General features: G+C 49.4%; 1 protein-coding gene across 2 annotated transcripts; it reads right to left on the reverse strand.

The window, feature by feature from the left end:
* Positions 1-429: 429 nt before the first annotated feature.
* On the reverse strand, positions 430-16,012 carry UBL7 (ubiquitin like 7). Of its 2 annotated transcripts, none has more exons than XM_082237451.1 (11): positions 15,873-16,012; positions 10,879-11,124; positions 9,920-10,039; positions 9,608-9,690; positions 9,374-9,458; positions 6,767-6,824; positions 5,197-5,330; positions 4,961-5,010; positions 2,835-3,002; positions 2,101-2,223; positions 430-1,053 (listed from the first exon to the last, which is right to left on the reverse strand). In XM_082237451.1, the coding sequence occupies exons 1-11, from the start codon at positions 15,934-15,936 to the stop codon at positions 916-918; spliced, it is 1,269 nt and encodes a 422-aa protein (XP_082093577.1). In that variant the 5' UTR covers positions 15,937-16,012; the 3' UTR covers positions 430-915. The 2 variants fall into 2 exon arrangements, with proteins under 2 accessions (XP_082093577.1, XP_082093578.1); XM_082237452.1 differs by lacking the exon at positions 15,873-16,012 and adding an exon at positions 15,705-15,808.
* Positions 16,013-17,578: the final 1,566 nt, after the last annotated feature.

A 17,578-nucleotide genomic window follows, 5' to 3' on the forward strand; every position in this document is an offset into this window, starting at 1 on the left:
CCATCTGGACCCACCTCCTGTTCTCACAGTGGACAACCAGGCGCCTGTGGGAAGCTTGCAAGCAGGATTCAAGCACAAAAGCAACTCTCTCCCCTCCTGTGGTTTCCAGCAATTAGCATTCAGAAGCACTGCTGCCTGACCGTGAAGGCACAGCATAGCCATGGGGGCTAGTAGCCATCGATCCCCCTCTCCTCCATGAATTTGTCCAATCCTCTTCTAAAGCTGTCAGGTGGCCAGCCCTACCTCTTGGGAGAGCCAGTTCCAAGCCTCAACTGTGCACTCCATGAAAGAGTCCTGTTTTTAAGCTGCCCTAAATCTTCCAACATTCAGCTTTGTTGGATCTCCACCCTTGTTTCATGAGAGCACTAGGCGGCTGTCTGCTGGGCACCAGAGGCTCAAAACCTTAATGGACAACAGAAGCACAGCCTGTTGGGAGAAGGGCAGCTTTAATTAAGGTGCCTGAGAGTCATACAAATTAGACAAGAGTCATGAACACAGGAGGAAAAAGCATGCAAGTTATGCAGAACGATGGAGGATCCCTTCAGAGAGGGCAGTGCCCGATCTTCTTCCCACAAGGGAACATGGGCACCCCCCAGCTGTCTGGGGTCCAGAGTCTTTTCACCCAGCCCTGGAAGCAGCTGCTGGTTCATCTCAATCCATCCCAAAGCCAGAGCTTCTGCCTTGTTGCTGTCCATCAGCCCCTCTGCCTGAAAAAGGCTTTTCTTCCGACAAGGAAAATGGAGGGTGGGGAAGATTCTGGGCTGGCCCAGTGCAGCGTGGATGGAGAACAGGGCAATGATGGGTGCCAGGTGCCCAAGGACGGGCTCAGTGGGTGCAGGGATCAAGCGCAATAGAATAACCTCCCAGGGTCCAAGGCCTCTCCGTCAGAGGCACGCAGGTAAGCATGCAGAGACATTAGGGGGCTCCTCCAGCAAATATGAGCTCCAGAGCGGCCTGGATATCGCCCCCAGTGGCCTGGAGGGCTCGGAGGCTCAGCTCGTCGTCGTGGATGCCCATGTCCCGCAACTGCTGCAGCTGCAGCTGCCACTGGCTCTGTAGGCGGAAGAGAGGGAAGGAGCAGAGTTAGCCCAAGTCCCAACGCAGTCAAGTGGGATGGCTGGATTTGGGGGGGGGGGCAGTGGGAGAGAACCAGAGCCAGGGCTGCAGAAGTTGGCACAGTGCTCTTGGGCAAGTCAGTGGTTGCCAGTTCATTTCTAGGCCCAATTCAAGGTGAATGTTTGAAAGCCCTAAATGACCCAGGCGCCAAATACCTGAGGCCACCTCCTTCCATTACAGACACTTTTGGGTGGGTGCTGAAATCAGCAGAGGAGGCCCTCTTGGCAGTTCCTCTGCCTGCAGGCATGGGGGACAAGGGGAGAGGGCCTTCTCTGTGATGGCCCAAGCTGTGGAACGGTTTTCTCCAAAACTGTGCCTGGCACCTTTATTGCACAGCTTCCAGTGGATTCCGAAGACACAGCTGTATCCCTGGCTTTGAATACTCAAGGTGTATGTTTTTAGGACCCGCCTTAATTTTATGCTTGCAAGTTGTTTTAGATTGTTTTAAATGTTGTGTTTAATGCTATAACCTGCCCTGGGACCTTAATCAATCAATCAATCAAGATAATCGTCTACCTGATCTACCTCATAAAGCTGCCCAGGGAGAAGGAGGGGGCACATGGAGGCTGCAGAACACTAGGCTTAACTCACAGGAAATCCTCAGGGCAAATCCAGGTCTGCCTGCAGTCACCTCAGGCAGCCTCGGGCTTGGCTTCCCTGGCCCTGCTGGGTTGTCATGAAACTAAATGCTCACTTGAATTAGCTTCAAGCAGGGGAGACAGAGTAGGGGAGAGATAAAGAAATTGGGCAAGTTGCTAGCCCTGAGCCTAACCCATCTTGCGTAGGGTGGCTAAAGAGGATGTAATGTCACCAGGTTGATTTATTTATTAATTACATTTCCACCCCACTCTTTCTCCCAAAGGAGCCCTCCTTGTAAAAGTGGCTTGTGGGCGGAGTGCACTGCCCAGGCCACAAAAGCAAGGAAGGCATCGGCCAAGCCGAATGCGCCACTGGGGTGGGCAGGTGCGCCTGAAGGTTACGGACCTGAAGGTTTGGCTGCCCGGAAGCCTGCAAGGCGTGCTGCAAGGCCTGGCTGAAGAGGTCATTGGTGATGGGCGTTCCTGACTGGACGCTGGAGGACATCGGAGACGTGCCTGAAGAATGCCCCTGGGAAAGGAAGAGGAGGAAGAAGAAGAAGGTGCTTTTGGTACATAAAAGGGAATGGAGGATTTCCCATTATAAGTCTCTTTACCGCAGGGGTGGAGAAACTTGTGGCTCTACAGGCAATATTGGACTCCCAGCCCAGCAACCAGGGCCAGCAAAGTCAATGGTCAGGGTGAATGGGAGCTGGAGGCCACCAATAATCCCTGGAGGGCCACAGCTGCCTCATCCCTCTTGCAGGGGGAGCAGAATATTTCCCTCTGATGCTCCTGTACCACTAAGGCAGTGCTTTGTGTCCCAGAGGGCACTGTAAGGAGGTGGCCCACAGGGCCCAAGTCCCAGGGCTTCTTGTGCCAGGCCCCTCCCACCCCTGGCCTCCAGCACGTTGTCAATGAGGAGAATGTGGCCCTCAGCTGGAGAATAAACCCCTCACCCTTGGCATAGAAGCACATGTGTGTATACAGCATGGGCACAAAACGGGCCTGCACCCCAGGTCTTTTTAATACCATAGAATCCTAGAGTTGGAAGGCCCTCCCAAGGTCATCTAGTCCAACCCCCAGGAATGGCTCTGGAAGGTGCCCAGCAGCACCCAGCCGCACCCCATGCTTCCCTTTTACCTGGGTCCCGGGGGTCGGAGTGTGGGAGCTGCTCTCAGGGGTACTGGCCAGAGCCAGGGCCGTCGCCAATTCGCTCTGGGTGATGGGCCGGGGGCCGGCTGCCCCAGTGTAGCCAAGGGACGCCGGGCGGGACCCAGAGGTGCTGCTGGAAGGCGTGGTCCTCGTGCTCTGCAAGAGCAAAGAGTAAACGCTGCTTACTGCTTGCACAAAAAGGTTTGTTTCAACTGCACAGCTGACTCCCCAACCCAAGCGAGCAGAGACCAAGCGAGCAGAGACTCCGGGTTCCGTTTTTTAAAGAGTGATTCCATTTCTGAACCAGTTGGGAACATTCAGAATCCCCACTAGAGGAGTCTCTGCCTGACACAGAGACACCACCTGCTTCCTCTCTAGAAAGGCAATACTGCAGAGTTCCGGGAGATCTGTGGATGACTTCATAGATTGGCTGCATTCGCACATCAAGATAAGCCAGGAAGCGCTCAGGGCACTTAAGAGAAATTCGTGGCAGAGAGGGCTATCAGTGGCTCCGAGTCACTCTGCCTCCACTGTTGGGAGCCGTAAATGGTTCTGAATACCAGTTGCTGGAAGGGGAGAGGCTCTTGTGATCGGATCCTGCTTGTGGCTTCCCGCAGAGACCCCTGGTGGGCCAGTGAGGACAGCATGCTTGACTGGGTGGGCCACTGGCCTGATTCTGCGGGGCTATTCTAATGTTCATTCTGCTCCTGCTTCACTTCTCTCACGATGCAAACAACAGGAGGAATCAGCTTCTAGACTCTTGCTATTTTTGAGTGCAATTCAGTTGCATCCTTGCAAATCCAGTCGATACAGAGCTCCTGCCAACTGCCCAGCGGAAGAAAGGTCCTTCTGGATCAGACCTGCAGCCCCTGGGAAGCCCACCAAGAAGGCTGTTTTTACCCCAAGCACCTTGTATTCGGTGGTATAGGCTGAACAAGGCAGCTCAAGAACTTGAGAGTCGGGGGCGTATGTTTTCGCTCTGAGAGATTCCCATTCAGTGCTGAAAAATCTAAGTAGCACTTAATATTTAAAAGGTGCTCCAAAATATAAAAAACCGACAGCTCCCTCCCAAAGCTTACAAGTCATATCAAATTCAACCCCAACGTATTTTTCAAGGCAATGTGTGGTCTTGCTGCATATTCATTAATAGATGACATATTTCAACTTTTTGAACTAAAAGGTAAGGAGAGGGGACATGATCAAGGCATAATATTAGGCATAGTGCAGAAAGCTTTTCTCCCTCTCTCATAATCCTATAACTAAGGACCACCCAATGATACCGAATTGTGAGCAGTTCAAAATGAGACGAAACATTAGGAAGCCCTCCAAGCGGAGTGAAACTACTGAATTTGCTGTAAGAGGTAGGCATTGCTGCTAACATGAGCAGCTTTTTGAACAATTTCAACACATAAGGCTACCAATGGCTATTTGCCAGGGCAACTGTGTGCTGAACTCTGGTAACAGAGGCCGTATGCTTCCAAATGTCAGTTGATGGCCAGCACAATTGGGTTGAGTACAGTCGCCCTCCTGTCCTGCGGGTGGGCTTGTCAGAAGAGGCATCTTGTTGGCCCTGTAGTTTCCCACATGTCAGGAGTTCAGCCTACACTCGAGTAGGACCCTGGCAGAGACACCTGCCCAACTGGCATGTTCCCTCTCTCCTTGTCGATCGTTCAGGAGCTTCAAAAGCTTTCTTCTGCCCAAACAACACAGCGACCGATGTCAACAGACACTGGCACACTTAGGGATCTGCAGAGTCTTCACAGTTGCGTAACAGACCTCAGCAACTCAGCATTTTGGCTAATCTACTTTATTTACATATAAACACACATGGAGCACTGCAACATGGCTCCCTCTCTCTAGCATCAGACAGCAAAGAGAAAAAAACAAAGGACAATAATCCCACTTCATGGAACACAGTAACACAAACATCCTGCCTCTGTCTCTTCCCACTCTGTGGAATCAAAACATGCACCGTCATGTGATAGACATAAATCCCAGGACTGCAATCACGGAACAGGAATTCTAACAGAACAGGAGGCAGGACTGGATGGTCCTTTGGCCTCGTGTCCTTCACAGGGACACCCAACGCAACTCTTGGGTCATTTCAACATTACCTGATGGAAATCGTCTTCATCATCAGAGAGACCTTCAAACAGGAAGCCACCTGCCCAAGAAAAGAGACCAGAGGGAAGGAAAGGGTTCTCCTCAAACTCAGGTACCATTCAATACCGACGGCACAAATTCTGATGTGCGAACTCCCCATTTTAGAATTACAAAACATCAGAAATGCACTACATTTGCTTCTCAGCCCCTGAGAGATCTGTGCCCCAAGTGGGAGCGCCTCGCTCACCTGGCATGTCCCGGTAGGAGCTGGAAGGCATGCTGCGCGAGGAGGTCTCTCCCGTAGGCAAGGGGGTGCTGCTGGCCACAGAGTGGAGAACCAGGATAATGGCATTCACCAAGGCAGGGTGGGATGGGATGAGCCTAGAAAGAGTGGCAAGAACAAGCAAGCTGGGGAAGGCCCAGCAGCCACAGGACCCTCCAAGGACATCTACCCTGGCCCCACCAATGGCAGAAACCAGCTCCTACAACAGCCCTGATTGGTAGGCCATCCAGACTTAACAAAAAATTCTAACAAAATAAAGTTGCCTCCTTCTGTAGCAGCCTTTTCAACTGCACAACAGTTTGTGATATCAAAAAATTGCTAACATTCTTCCCAAAACTTTGCAAGGTTTGGCTTCAGTTCCAGTCCAAGTTCATCAGTTTGAACTCGCCAATTCAGAAACAAAACTTTTTAAAAATGGTTCAGTAACTCAGCACTGGTTGAGATGCCTTCACATAGGGAAATAGGTGCCAGCTACAAAAAAATCAGCACCACAAAAATCTTGACCCTTTTTTTTCAGGGGCAGGGGTAAAAGATTTGAAGTTTGACAGGAAATCTGTTTTGTCTGTGAAAAATAATAATAATAATAATAATAATAATAATAATAATAATTTATTATTTATACCCCGCCCATCTGGCTGGGTTTCCCCAGCCACTCTGGGTGGCTTCCAACTGAATATTAAAAACAGTACAGCATCAGACATTAAAAACTTCCCTAAAGAGGGCTGCCTTCAGTTGTCTTTTAAAAGTAAAATAGTTGTTTATCGCTTTGACATCTTGTGGGAGGGCGTTCCACAGGGCAGGCGCCACTACCGAGAAGGCCCTCTGCCTGGTTCCCTGTAACTTGGCTTCTCGCAGTGAGGGAACCGCCAGAAGGCCCTCGGCGCTGGACCTCAGTGTCTGGGCTGAATGATGGGGGTGGAGATGCTCCTTCAGATATACTGGACCGAGGTCGTTTAGGGCTTTAAAGGTCAGCACCAACACTTTGAATTGTGCTCAGAAATGTACTGGGTGCCAATGCAGATCTCTCAGAACCGGTGTCATGTGGTCCCGGCGGCCACTCCCAGTCACCAGTCTAGCTGCCGCATTCTGGATTAATTGCAGTTTCCAGGTCACCTTCAAAGGTAGCCCCACATAGAGCGCGTTGCAGTAGTCCAAGCGGGAGATAGCTAGAGCATTCACTACTCTGGCAAGACAGTCCGCGGGCAGGTAGGGTCTTAGCCTGCGTACCAGGTGGAGCTGGTAGACAGCTGCCCTGGACACAGAATTAACCTGTGCCTCCATGGACAGCTGTGAGTCCAAAATGACTCCCAGGCTGCGCACCTGGTCCTTCAGGGGCACAGTTACCCCGTTCAGGACCAGGGAATCCCCCACACCCGCCCGCCCCCTGTCCCCCCAAAACAGTACTTCTGTCTTGTCAGGATTCAACCTCAATCTGTTAGCCGCCATCCATCCTCCATCAGCCTCCAGGCACTCTCTGGAGTGACTCAGGAGGGACACCAGAACTCAAGTCTATGATGTTTAAACAAAAACTTACGTGTCCAACATATTCGGGTCAGCAAAGACAGAGAAAAGATCCTTATCCTGCAAGACACCTGTCAGACAACGAAATTATTGTAATCAACAAGAAAAATCTGCAACATCCTATCCACCAAGAAATATTATTATTAAATATACATACTGCAGAATTTATATACTTCAGAAGATCTCAGTGTGTTGCACAGGAGTATGTGAGCAGTGTTAGAAACTGATACAGTGAAACCTCAGGTTGCGAACGTGATCCATGCGGGAGGCTCGTTCGCAACCCACAGCATTCGCAACCGCAGCACCGCTTTTGCGGGTCACGATTCGGCGCTTCTGTGTATGCGCAAAGCGCGATTTAGCGCTTCTGCGCATGCGCCGAAACCTGGAAGTAACCCGTTCCGGTACGTCTGGGTTCGGCGTGGTGCACAACCCGAAAACACGTGACCTGAAGCATCTGTAACCTGAGGTGCCACTGTATATGAAAGCTAGGAGCTAAATGGCACCATGAGCCTAGGTTATGGGTGCAACAGGAAAATGTCTAGGCACACTTTTTTATAACACGAATACAAAGCTGAAAATGAATGAACTGCAGCTAAAGTATTATGTTCATTTTCCACGTGGTCTAGTCCTTTCCCTGCCCACTACTCTAATATTCTTAAGAGAGTCTCTTCTCCAGACTTCCGAGAGTAGCTGAAAGTTCCTTTCCTTCCACTCTGCAGTTTTAACCTGCAATACCGTGGTCAGAGCTCAGAAACTACTAACACTAATGAAATTCTCTGTTGCAAAATGCGCCTAGAACAATGGGAGTTTCGAACACCATCTGTGAGCCCTGTCTGAAACCGCAGAGGAAACCCCTGCCTTAAAAAGTGCAAACCTGAAGCCTGTAAGCAAAACGGACCTAAACTGACTTGGCATGAAGCAATCAATCCTATCAGTCAGGAAGCCAAATATGATTGGAAATCTCATTACAGTGGTGCCTCGCAAGACGAAATTAATCCGTTCCGCGAGTCTCTTCGTCTTGCAGTTTTTTCGTCCTGTGAAGCACGGCTATTAGCGGCTTAGCGGCTTCAGGTATAAACTCGTTCCCGCAACTGCAAGCCTCGACCCCTAGGGAGCATCTGGCCATTGCATAAGCCTCGTCCGGCCTCTTAAGCAGTCCCTCCTGACACGCTTACATAACACAAGCCCCGACTGCTGCCATCCCAGCGACCCCGGAAGATAAGATCTGCAGCAAGCACCCCGCACCTCCGATCCCAGGGCGCGCTCAGCCAAAGCGTCCCCGGACACTTGTCCCGCCGCGCCTTTGCGCAGCGCTCTGCAGAGCGGAGCGATGAGCCCGGCCGATCGCAGGCAGGGCAAGCGGCGGCGAAGGTGGAGAGAGCGAGGCCCAGAGGGAGGAGTCTCTGGCAACGCCATCGACGGCCCTGCCGCAGCTCCGGGTCCTGGAGCCCTCCGGCTGCCGGCTGCCTTTATTTTGCTGCAGGAGCCTCCTCTGCGCCGGGATCCTAGCGCGCTCCCTCCGTCTCTTCATGCCTTTTAGGTGAGTGGCGTGCTCGGGCTGACTTTGGAAGACCCACAGCGGGGCTTCCCTCGGCCGCGCGACCGGAGCTTGCCTTTGCGGTCACTTTGAGAAAAAGGGAAAAAAACTCGCAAGAAGTTTCGTCTTGCGAAGCAAGCCCATAGGGAAAATCGTCTTGCGAAGCGACGCCAAAACCGAAAAACCCTTTCGTCTTGCGCGTTTTTCATTTTGCGAGGCATTCGTCTTGCGAGACACCACTGTAATTTAGTGTTTTCCTAGGGGTAGGGGTAGTGCAACATCATTTTGCTGCAGCCCCAAGAACATTTACTTGGAAAGAAGATCCACTGAAACCACAAGGACTTCCTTACAACTGCAAGTACTGAAGATTAGAGTACTGAATGATAGAACTGCAGAGTCATCTAGTACAGCTCCCTGCAATGTAGAAATCACAGCTAAAGAATCCACAGCAGATGGCCGTCCAACCTCTGAGGATACGACAGAAACACTCCTGGATCAAATCAAAAGTCCTCCTTTTCCAAAATCCTATTTCCCAAATGGGTGCATTGGTGTACCCCACTGCTCCCAGTCCCCCCCAACTTGTATTCAAGGGTTCCATCTAATCATCACCCCTCTATTTCCAGTCTACAGAGGGAGAGCCCTGTCACTTACTTTGCCATCACCCACCAAACTGGCACCACTCTTGAACAAGGGGGAAGTCCAAGAAGACTCAGAGGAACCCCAGGGTATGCATAAGTCCATTTTGGCGGGGAGAACCCCATAAAAAGCCAGCCCAATGTGGACTGAGTGTGCTCAGTGGGCATAACATGCTGACTGACCACCTGGTTTGGGGAGGGGGGTCAGAAAACTAGATGATATAAGGTGAATTGAAGGCAGTATCCAGACGGACAGAAGGCAGGCTGGCAGGCCTGATTGCAATGCTTCTAGTACCTGTTGTAGATGGTAGGAGGGGTTTGAAGAAGACAAGGCGGGTTGACCTCACACAGTTAAATCCTAAGTGTCAAACTTTTGCCAGCTCAGGTATGACAGCCTGAGATAAACGCAGAATGGCAGTGTCTTTGCCTACACACCAAGCCTACCTACCCAAAGCGACCGGGTCGCTGCTGAGGCCAGGGGTAGCAACAATGATCTGATCGAGCGACTCCTTGTTCCCCAGCATCTTGAAGACCTGCGTGGGGGACACAGAGAAATCAGCAAGGCTGACAGAGAAAGCCACAAGCTACCTCTGAGAACAGCAGCCGCAACGTATCGACGCTTCCCACTTCCCTGTGAAAGGGGCGCAGTGGGCCCAGGAGGAGGAGCATCAGCCATGCTCACCGAATCCCTGAAGACAGGACTGCTGTGCAGAGCGGTGTGCAGGACCCGGAACTCCCGGACTGCGGCAGCTTTGTCCACTGGCTCTGGGGGGAAGAGGGGGAGAGCACGAGATCAGACACTCGGTGGAATCAGTCAGCAAAAGGCGACAGCAGCAGCAGGCACCCATGAGACAAGGGTCAAGCATATTCTGCAATTCCACTGTCTGAGGTGCCAGAAGGGGACACGGAGCAGGGACTTGATGAGGCAGGGACATCTTGGCCTTCATGCACTGGACCAGTGGTTCCCAAAGTGGTTGGTCCCATCCTGGCTTACCTGGCTTCTGTTCTGGCTCTGGCCAGGACTTTCGGAGGACGTGGACTGTGGAGCCGGACTGGATGCCATAGAATTCAAGTGTCTGGTCATCCCGCAGCTTCCGCCCACAGTAGATCAGATCTGAAAGGCAGGCAGTGCAGCATGGCACACGTGGGAAAAGCTGGGCTTGTGGGCCGGGGAGGTACCACCACCATTTCCTGAACCAGAGCTGGACAACATGGTGCCCCCCTCCAGATGTCTGACTGTTTGTTTCATAAAAATTAATACACTGGTTGATTGTAAAAAGGAAAAACCCCGAAAGCGCTTTGCAAAAAGGTAAACATAAGATCAAGATAAATTTACAATTTACAAGAATATTTTAGCAGACACCAAAAGGAATACAGTGAAGGTGCCTGCTTGAAATCAATAGGCAGGGAGTTCCAGAGTTTAGGTGCTGCCACACTAAAGGATCGAGTTCTTACAAATGTGGAGTGGGTCTTATGTGGCGCCTGTAATAGGGTGAATTCCACCAATCAAAGCTGTTGAATGGGCACGTGCAGGGCAAGGAGATCTAATGGGCACACTGGTCCCTAATTGCTAAGTGCTTTGTGGTAACACCTTGGATTTGGCCTCGTTGTTGGAGTCCAACGCCCATTAGCAACAACAATCATGAGCGGTGGTCAGGGATGGTGGGAGCTGGCGTTCAACAACAGCTACACCTGCATGAAACAGTGTGGTTAGCCTTGTCTCTGAGAGACCTGGATTCTTCTTCCCTGGAACTCCAGGAACTGTAGCTCTGTGAAAGGAATGGGGTGCAGGTCTCTGATCAACTTTCAGCACCCTGAACAAACTACATTTCCCAGGATTCTTTGGGGGAAGCCATGACACCGCTTTAAATGTGTGGTGCAGGTGTGGCCAGGGCATTTCATGACCTTGAGTTCTGATGATGATATGGCAGGAAGTTAAGAACAGCAGCTCACCAATGAGCTCTGGGTCGGGGACAGATTCCTGCAGCTTCCCTGTGATCAGCTGCTTCAGGTAGGAGATGCTGCAGCCCCCCAAGGGCCACTCGCCCAGCTCCGTTTCTGGCAGGCGCAAAATGGACTTGGGAGCCAGCGGTTGATCTGCCAGCTTGACTGCGATGTAGCACTCAGAGAGAGCCATGGCGTCCGATTCCCTGGGAGGACTTGGTCCAGTGAGGCCCCAATCTGAGCTCCAAGCAGAATCTGTAAAAGGAACACAGGGAACTGCTTTTTACTGAGTTAGACCATGGGCTCATTGAGCTCCGTACTGCCTACACTGCCTGGCAGCAGCTCCCCAGAGTTTCAGGCAGGGGTTTGCCTATCTGGAGATGCCGGGGTTGACCTTGGGACTTTCTACATGCAAAGCAGGTACTTTGCCACTACGCTACAGCCCTTCCACATAAGGAATGTCTCCTCCAAGGGGCACCACTAACCATGGTGTAACCTCCCTCCCAACTGCCCTTAGCACTGGCTGGGTGCAAACTGTATCATCTGAGCTGCAAAAGTGATTCCATGCCCTCACCTTGGACATCAATTCTAGGCCAGAGGAACAAGGACAGCAGTTGCAGACCTCACAGCACACCCAGCTGCCGGGTGGTCAGACAGGGGTTCAGAATAAGCTCTTGCTTATAAGGCTTGCAAGAGAGGTTAAAATAATTTTTTTAAGGTTTCTCAGGCTACTTTCAAAGCAAGAGGAAGAAAAATCAAGACGTAGGTCCTCTCTGTGAAGATGACAAAGAAATGCTATTGGAGGATGGAGAGAAGGCAGAACTGCTCAGCAACTACTTTGCCTCTGTCTTCACCCAAAAGGAAAGTAGTGCCCAACTTGGTCTATGAGACTTAGAAAAGGATGCTGTGATTACTAAGACCCAGCATAGGTTTCTCAAAAACAAGTCATGCCAGAAAATTCTCCCTGCTTTTTTTGGATAGTTACAAGATTGGTGGATCATGGGAATGCTGTGGACGTTGTGTATCTTGATTTCAGTAAGTCTTTTATCAAAGTCCCCCATGATATTTTTGCGAAGCATCTGGTAAAATGTGGGCTGGATGAGGTTACTTTTACATGGATTTGTAGCTGGTTGATTGATGGAACCCAAAGAGTGCTCACAAAGGGTTCCTGGAAAAAAGGGACAAATGGGTTATTGCAGAGTTCTGCCTTGGGCCCATTGTTGTTCAACATCTTTATAAACAACGTGGATGAAGGAATTGAGGGGTGCTTATCTAATTTGCAGATAACACCAAACTGGGAGGGGTAGCTAATGCCACAGAGAACAGAATGACCTTAACACTTTGGAGAACTGGGCCCAAACTAACAAAATGAATTTAAGTAGGGACAAATGTCAGGTTCAGCACTTAGGCAGGAAGAACCAACCGCACAAATATCAGGTGGGGGACACTTGGCTTGCCAGTAATACATGTCAAATGGATTGAGGGGTCTTAGGAGACCACAAGCTTCACATGAGTCAACTGGAATGGGTGCAAAGGAAGGTAACCAAGATGGTCAAGGATCTGGAAACAAAGCCTTCTGGGGAGCAGTTGAGGGAGTTGGGGCTGTCACATGGAAGAGGGAGCATGCTTATTCTCTCCTGCTCTGTAGGGTAGGACTCAAACCCTACAGAGTTACAAGAAAGGAGATTCCAACTAATCATCAATAAGAACTTTCTAACAATAAGGAAGTTCAGGAAGAACTTTCTGAGGGTAAGAGCTGTTGACTGTGAAATGGACCATCTTAGAAGGTGGTTGGCTTTCCTTCCTTGGAGGTTTCTAAGCAGAGGTTAGATGGTCCTGTATGCTTTAATTGAGATTGCTGCGTTGTAGGGGGTTGGACTAGATGACCCTCAGGGTTCCTATCAATCTAAAGTTCTATTATTCTATGCCTCACTACTAGCTACAGTTAGGGGTGTTCAAAAATTAGTGTTTCAGGCAGGGGTCTCTCTCAGCCCTAATGAAGTTGCCAGGGATTAAATCTGTGACCATTGGCATATAAAGCATGTGCTCTAGCACTGAGCTGTGGCTCTTCCCAAAGGAACCACATAACTGCAAAAGAAACCCACTTATTAATTTTTTTCTATTAAAATGTGACCTGGGCACTGCAGGGAGCGTGTCTTATTATGACCTAGGAGAGACCAGGGCTCTAGTCGCCTAGGTTTGCCACTTGTCTTGTATAATACAGGACTGTCTCCTATTTCAATTTCATTTTAATACTATGTCCTGTATGGATACAGTTTTGTCCTGTATTTCAGGTCCTCTCTCTCTCTCTCTCTCTGCCAAGTTAGGGATCCTTTCCAAATACATGAGTTTGAAAGGGTGTGTGAAATGTCATGTATTTCAGCTCCGGATAACCAAGCAGACAGATTACAAATTCATGTGTATGTGTGTATTTGAGTGTGGCAAATTCCAGAGTGGCCATACTGTTAGGCTGCAATATAATTTATGGAATTTACAGCATGCTATGTTTTAAGAGAAAAACTACATGAAAATGTTATATAGATGTTATCTAACACTGGGTAAATTGTCAAAATCAAAATCAAATAAGTGTTGGAAATGCAAAGAGAAAAAGCATATTTATCTTGTAGTAAGGTTAAAGCTTACTGGGAAATGATATACAATGTATTGAAAAGGATGTTTAAAATAACATTTGTAAAATAACCAGAAGCTTTCTTTTTGAGAATTATAGGGGTAGAACTACCTAAACAGTATAGAAATTTATTCATGTATGTGACTACAGCGGCAAGAATGTTACTTGCCCCAAAATGGAAAGAAGTCCCGACGAAAGAAAAATGGATACAAAAACTTTTGGAATATGCAGAAATGGTGAAACTTGCCAGAAAAAAAAGAAATCAAGATAACAAACTTTTTATAAAAGAATAGAAATGGTATGTTGCATATTTATAAACAGTAAACAGATATGGACACTGGCAGGATTCGTTATACATCTTTAGGTGCCAGGCAAAAACGTTCCTTTTTAACCAGGCCTTTGGTTGACCTGATCAACCTCCTATGCTTTTTTAAAATGTGGCTCTTTTTTGGAAGGGTGTTATTGGGTTATTGTTTTGATTTTGATTTTATATATTGTGATCTTTTCTGTGAACCGCCCTCAATCCATCAATCAAAAGTAATAATCTGCAGTTTTATAAGAGCATATATTTAAAGTAGATGAATAAAAGAATAAGTTAATTTAGAATATGCAGGAAATGTAAAAAAAATAAATTTAAGGAACAGCACAAAGAGGAAGGAAATCGAGTTTTGAAATGTTAGAATGATTATAAAGCTATTGAAATGCATATAACTGAAAAGCGGGTGGCACTGTGGGTTAAACCACTCTGCCACTTGGGCTTGCCGATCAAAGGTTGGCGGTTTGAATCCCTGCGACAGGGTGAGCTCCCATTGTTCGGTCCCAGCTCCTGCCAACCTAGCAGTTCGAAAGCGCACCAGTGCAAGTAGCTAAATACTTCCGGCGGGAAAGTAAATGGCGTTTCCATACGCTGCTCTGGTTTCTCCAGAAGCGGCTTAGTCATGCTGGCCACATGACCCAGAAAAACTGTCAGCGGACAAACGCCGGCTCCCTTGGCCAGTAAAGCGAGATGAGCGCCATTACCCCAGAGTCGTCCGTGACTGGACTTAATTGTCAGCGGTCCCTTTACCTTTTATGTATATATATACAGTGGTACCTCTGGTTAAGAACTTAATTCGTTCCAGAGGTCTGTTCTTAATCTGAAACTGTTCTTAACCTGAAGCACCACTTTAGCTAATGGGGCCTTCCGCTGCTGCCATGCTGCCAGAGCACAATTTCTGTTCTCATCCTGAAGCAAAGTTCTTAAGCTGAGGTACTATTTCTTGGTTAGTGGAGTCTGTAACCTGAAGCGTATGTAACCCGAGGTACCACTGGATATAAATCTTGCAAGTTAATAACATTAATTTCTTTTAATGCTTCTTTCCCTATCCCTCAGCTAAAAGCCTGGATGTTCAATGTGATGGGATTATTGGGGAAATGCCTGGAATAAAGACCTCGCCTCTGTACTTCCAGTCTTCCAAAATTGTTCTCTGTGTCGTTCGCGACTGGACTTTAACTGTCAGGGGTCCCTTTACCTTTTATGTACAGTGGTACCTCTAGATGTGAACGGGATCCGTTCCGGAGGCCCGTTCACATCTAGAAGCAAACGTAACCCGCATCCGCGCATCACATTTTGGCATTTCTGCGCATGACGTCATTTTGAGCGTCTGCTCATGCGCAAGCGGCGAAACCCGGAAGTAACGCACTCTGGGTTGCTGCGGAGCGCAAATCGAGCACGCTCGTCTCAAAGCACATTCAACCCGAGGTATGACTGTATGTTGTTGTTTAGTCGTGTCCGACTCTTCATGAACCCATAGACCAGAGCACGCCAGGCAGGCACTCCTGTCTTAAATATAATTGCCTCTACCCTGTCCCGTATTTTGCCAGAACAAAGGCGGCAACCCTACAGTTGCCCCCCCACCCAGTCCTTGAAGCTCTCATGGAAGAAGAGGAGGAGGAGTTTGGATCTGATATCCCGCTTTATTACTACCCTAAGGAGTTTCAAAGCGGCTAACATTCTCCTTTCCCTTCCTCCCCCACAACAAACACTCTGTGAGGTGAGTGGGGCTGAGAGACTTCAGAGAAGTGTGACTGGCCCAAGGTCACCCAGCAGCTGCATGTGGAGGAGCGGAGACGCGAACCCGGTTCCCCAGATTACGAGTCCACCGCTCTTAACCACTACACCACACTGGCTCACTGGCAGCCCCTTCCCCCTCTCAGCCTGGCCCACCTCGCAGGGTTGTTGTGGCGCGGATAAACCGGGGAGGGAGAGGCGTTCGGCTGTCCTACTTGAGGCCCTTGGAGGAAAAGGTGGGCCACAAATGCCGTAAAGAACAACAGCAACAGAAGCAACAGACGCCCATTTTCCTACAAAATCCCCCCTCTTCGCTCTGCCTACCGGGATGTTTACAGCCGACGGTCTCCTCCAGCCGGAAGCGCTTCCCTGACCCCGCGCGAGGCATGCTGGGGAGTGGAGTCCGCGCGGAGGAAGCGGCCTCGCGTCTGTCGCCTGGGCGGCCGGAGAGGGAAGAGGAGGAGCGACGGTAAGCTCCGCCCCCTCGTCAGTCGATCCGCAAGGCATCCTGGGAGCGGCGGTCCCAGCTCGGATGGTGGGAGGGGGGAGACACTTGAAGCCCGTGGATCGGGATAGAGCAGCGTCGTGACGTTAAGCGCCCGAGCCAATCAGAAGAGAGGAGGGTGCCAGGAGGGGCCAATAAGCCGGCGGGAATTCGGAGCTGCCGTGAGTTTAGAAAGAATGTGAGCCCGCGATGTTTCTAAGGCGCTTCTCTTCCTCAGTTACGGTAGTTGGAGGTCTAGCGCTTTTCGTCCTTGAATTGAGTTTTGCTTTTATTTTTAATGTCATTAGTGATTGCTTAAAGGAGTTGGAAGAGTGCAAGCTTTCCTTTTATATATATAATTTTTATTAATCTTATTCTGTTTTACTATTTAGAATACTCATTTAAACATCCTTAAAATATCAGTGAAATAATTCTCTTTCCATGGTTCATTTTGCATATCATAAATTCCTGCATATTTTACATAAACTAAACCATTCAGTATTCAGTTATTACATCCATCAAAACTTATTTAAATTGTTGAATTTATCTTAATGTTGCCAACTCAAGTGTACACAATTTCCCCCCATATATCCAATAAAAATTTTCCAATCTTTAACCGTATGTTCTTGTTCTCTTATTCTGTATGTTAAGTGCGCAAACTTTCCTGAGTTGCAGGTGAGTGGGTCTCCCTTCCAACTCTGAGATTATACCATATAACAGAAAGAAAGAAAGAACCATGAATCACCACAGCCTAGAAGGACAAAGGCACAAACATATTATATCTGGTGACCAATTCCCATTATTTGCATGATTTCCTGTTCTTAATAAAAATAAAAGAAGTACAGTCATACCTCATGTTACGTTTGCTTCAGGTTGAGCGTTTTCAGTTTGCATCCTGCAGCGACCCGGAAGTACCGGAAAGGGTTACTTCCGGGTTGTGCCGCTCGCGCATGCGCAGATGCGCAAAATGACGTCACACGCATGCACAGAAGCGGTGAATCGCAACCTGTGCACACACAGACGCGGGGAGCATTCCTTTCAGGTTGTGAACAGGCCTCCGGAACAGATCCCATTCGCCACCAGAGGTACCCCTGTACAAAGATACAACGCAGCTCCAAAACGGACGAAGTCTTGACTCATACAAGGTTTGTCTTTACAAATCACTGACTTGCATAAAATGCATCTTGTTTTGCAAACGCCGCAGCCTTTGTGCCATCCGCAGGGGCAGCTCACTGCCCTCCAGCACCTGGCCTTGCAGATGCCCGGTTCGCAGAGTGAGTGGGCTAGGCTGGGGGCAAACGCCCTCCCATGCCCACTTCCCTCAGCCTAGGCTGGAGCCTCTTTTCCTGCCCTCTCCCGGAAAGGTGGGTGGCAGCCCCTCCTCTCTTTCGTCACATGTTTGCATGTTCTGACAAGAGCGGGTGGCCAGGGAGCACAGGGGACGGGGCGGGGGTGCAGCTGGACTTTGAAGAAAGCTCCACGGGGGAGAGTAACAAAATGGTTGCTGCTGGGCCATGGAGTAACAAAACGCTGACAGAGTTGGGGG

The sequence above is a fragment of the Podarcis vaucheri genome (genome assembly GCF_965113315.1).
Source record: "Podarcis vaucheri genome assembly, chromosome: 9".
Taxonomy (NCBI): Eukaryota; Metazoa; Chordata; class Lepidosauria; order Squamata; family Lacertidae; genus Podarcis; species Podarcis vaucheri.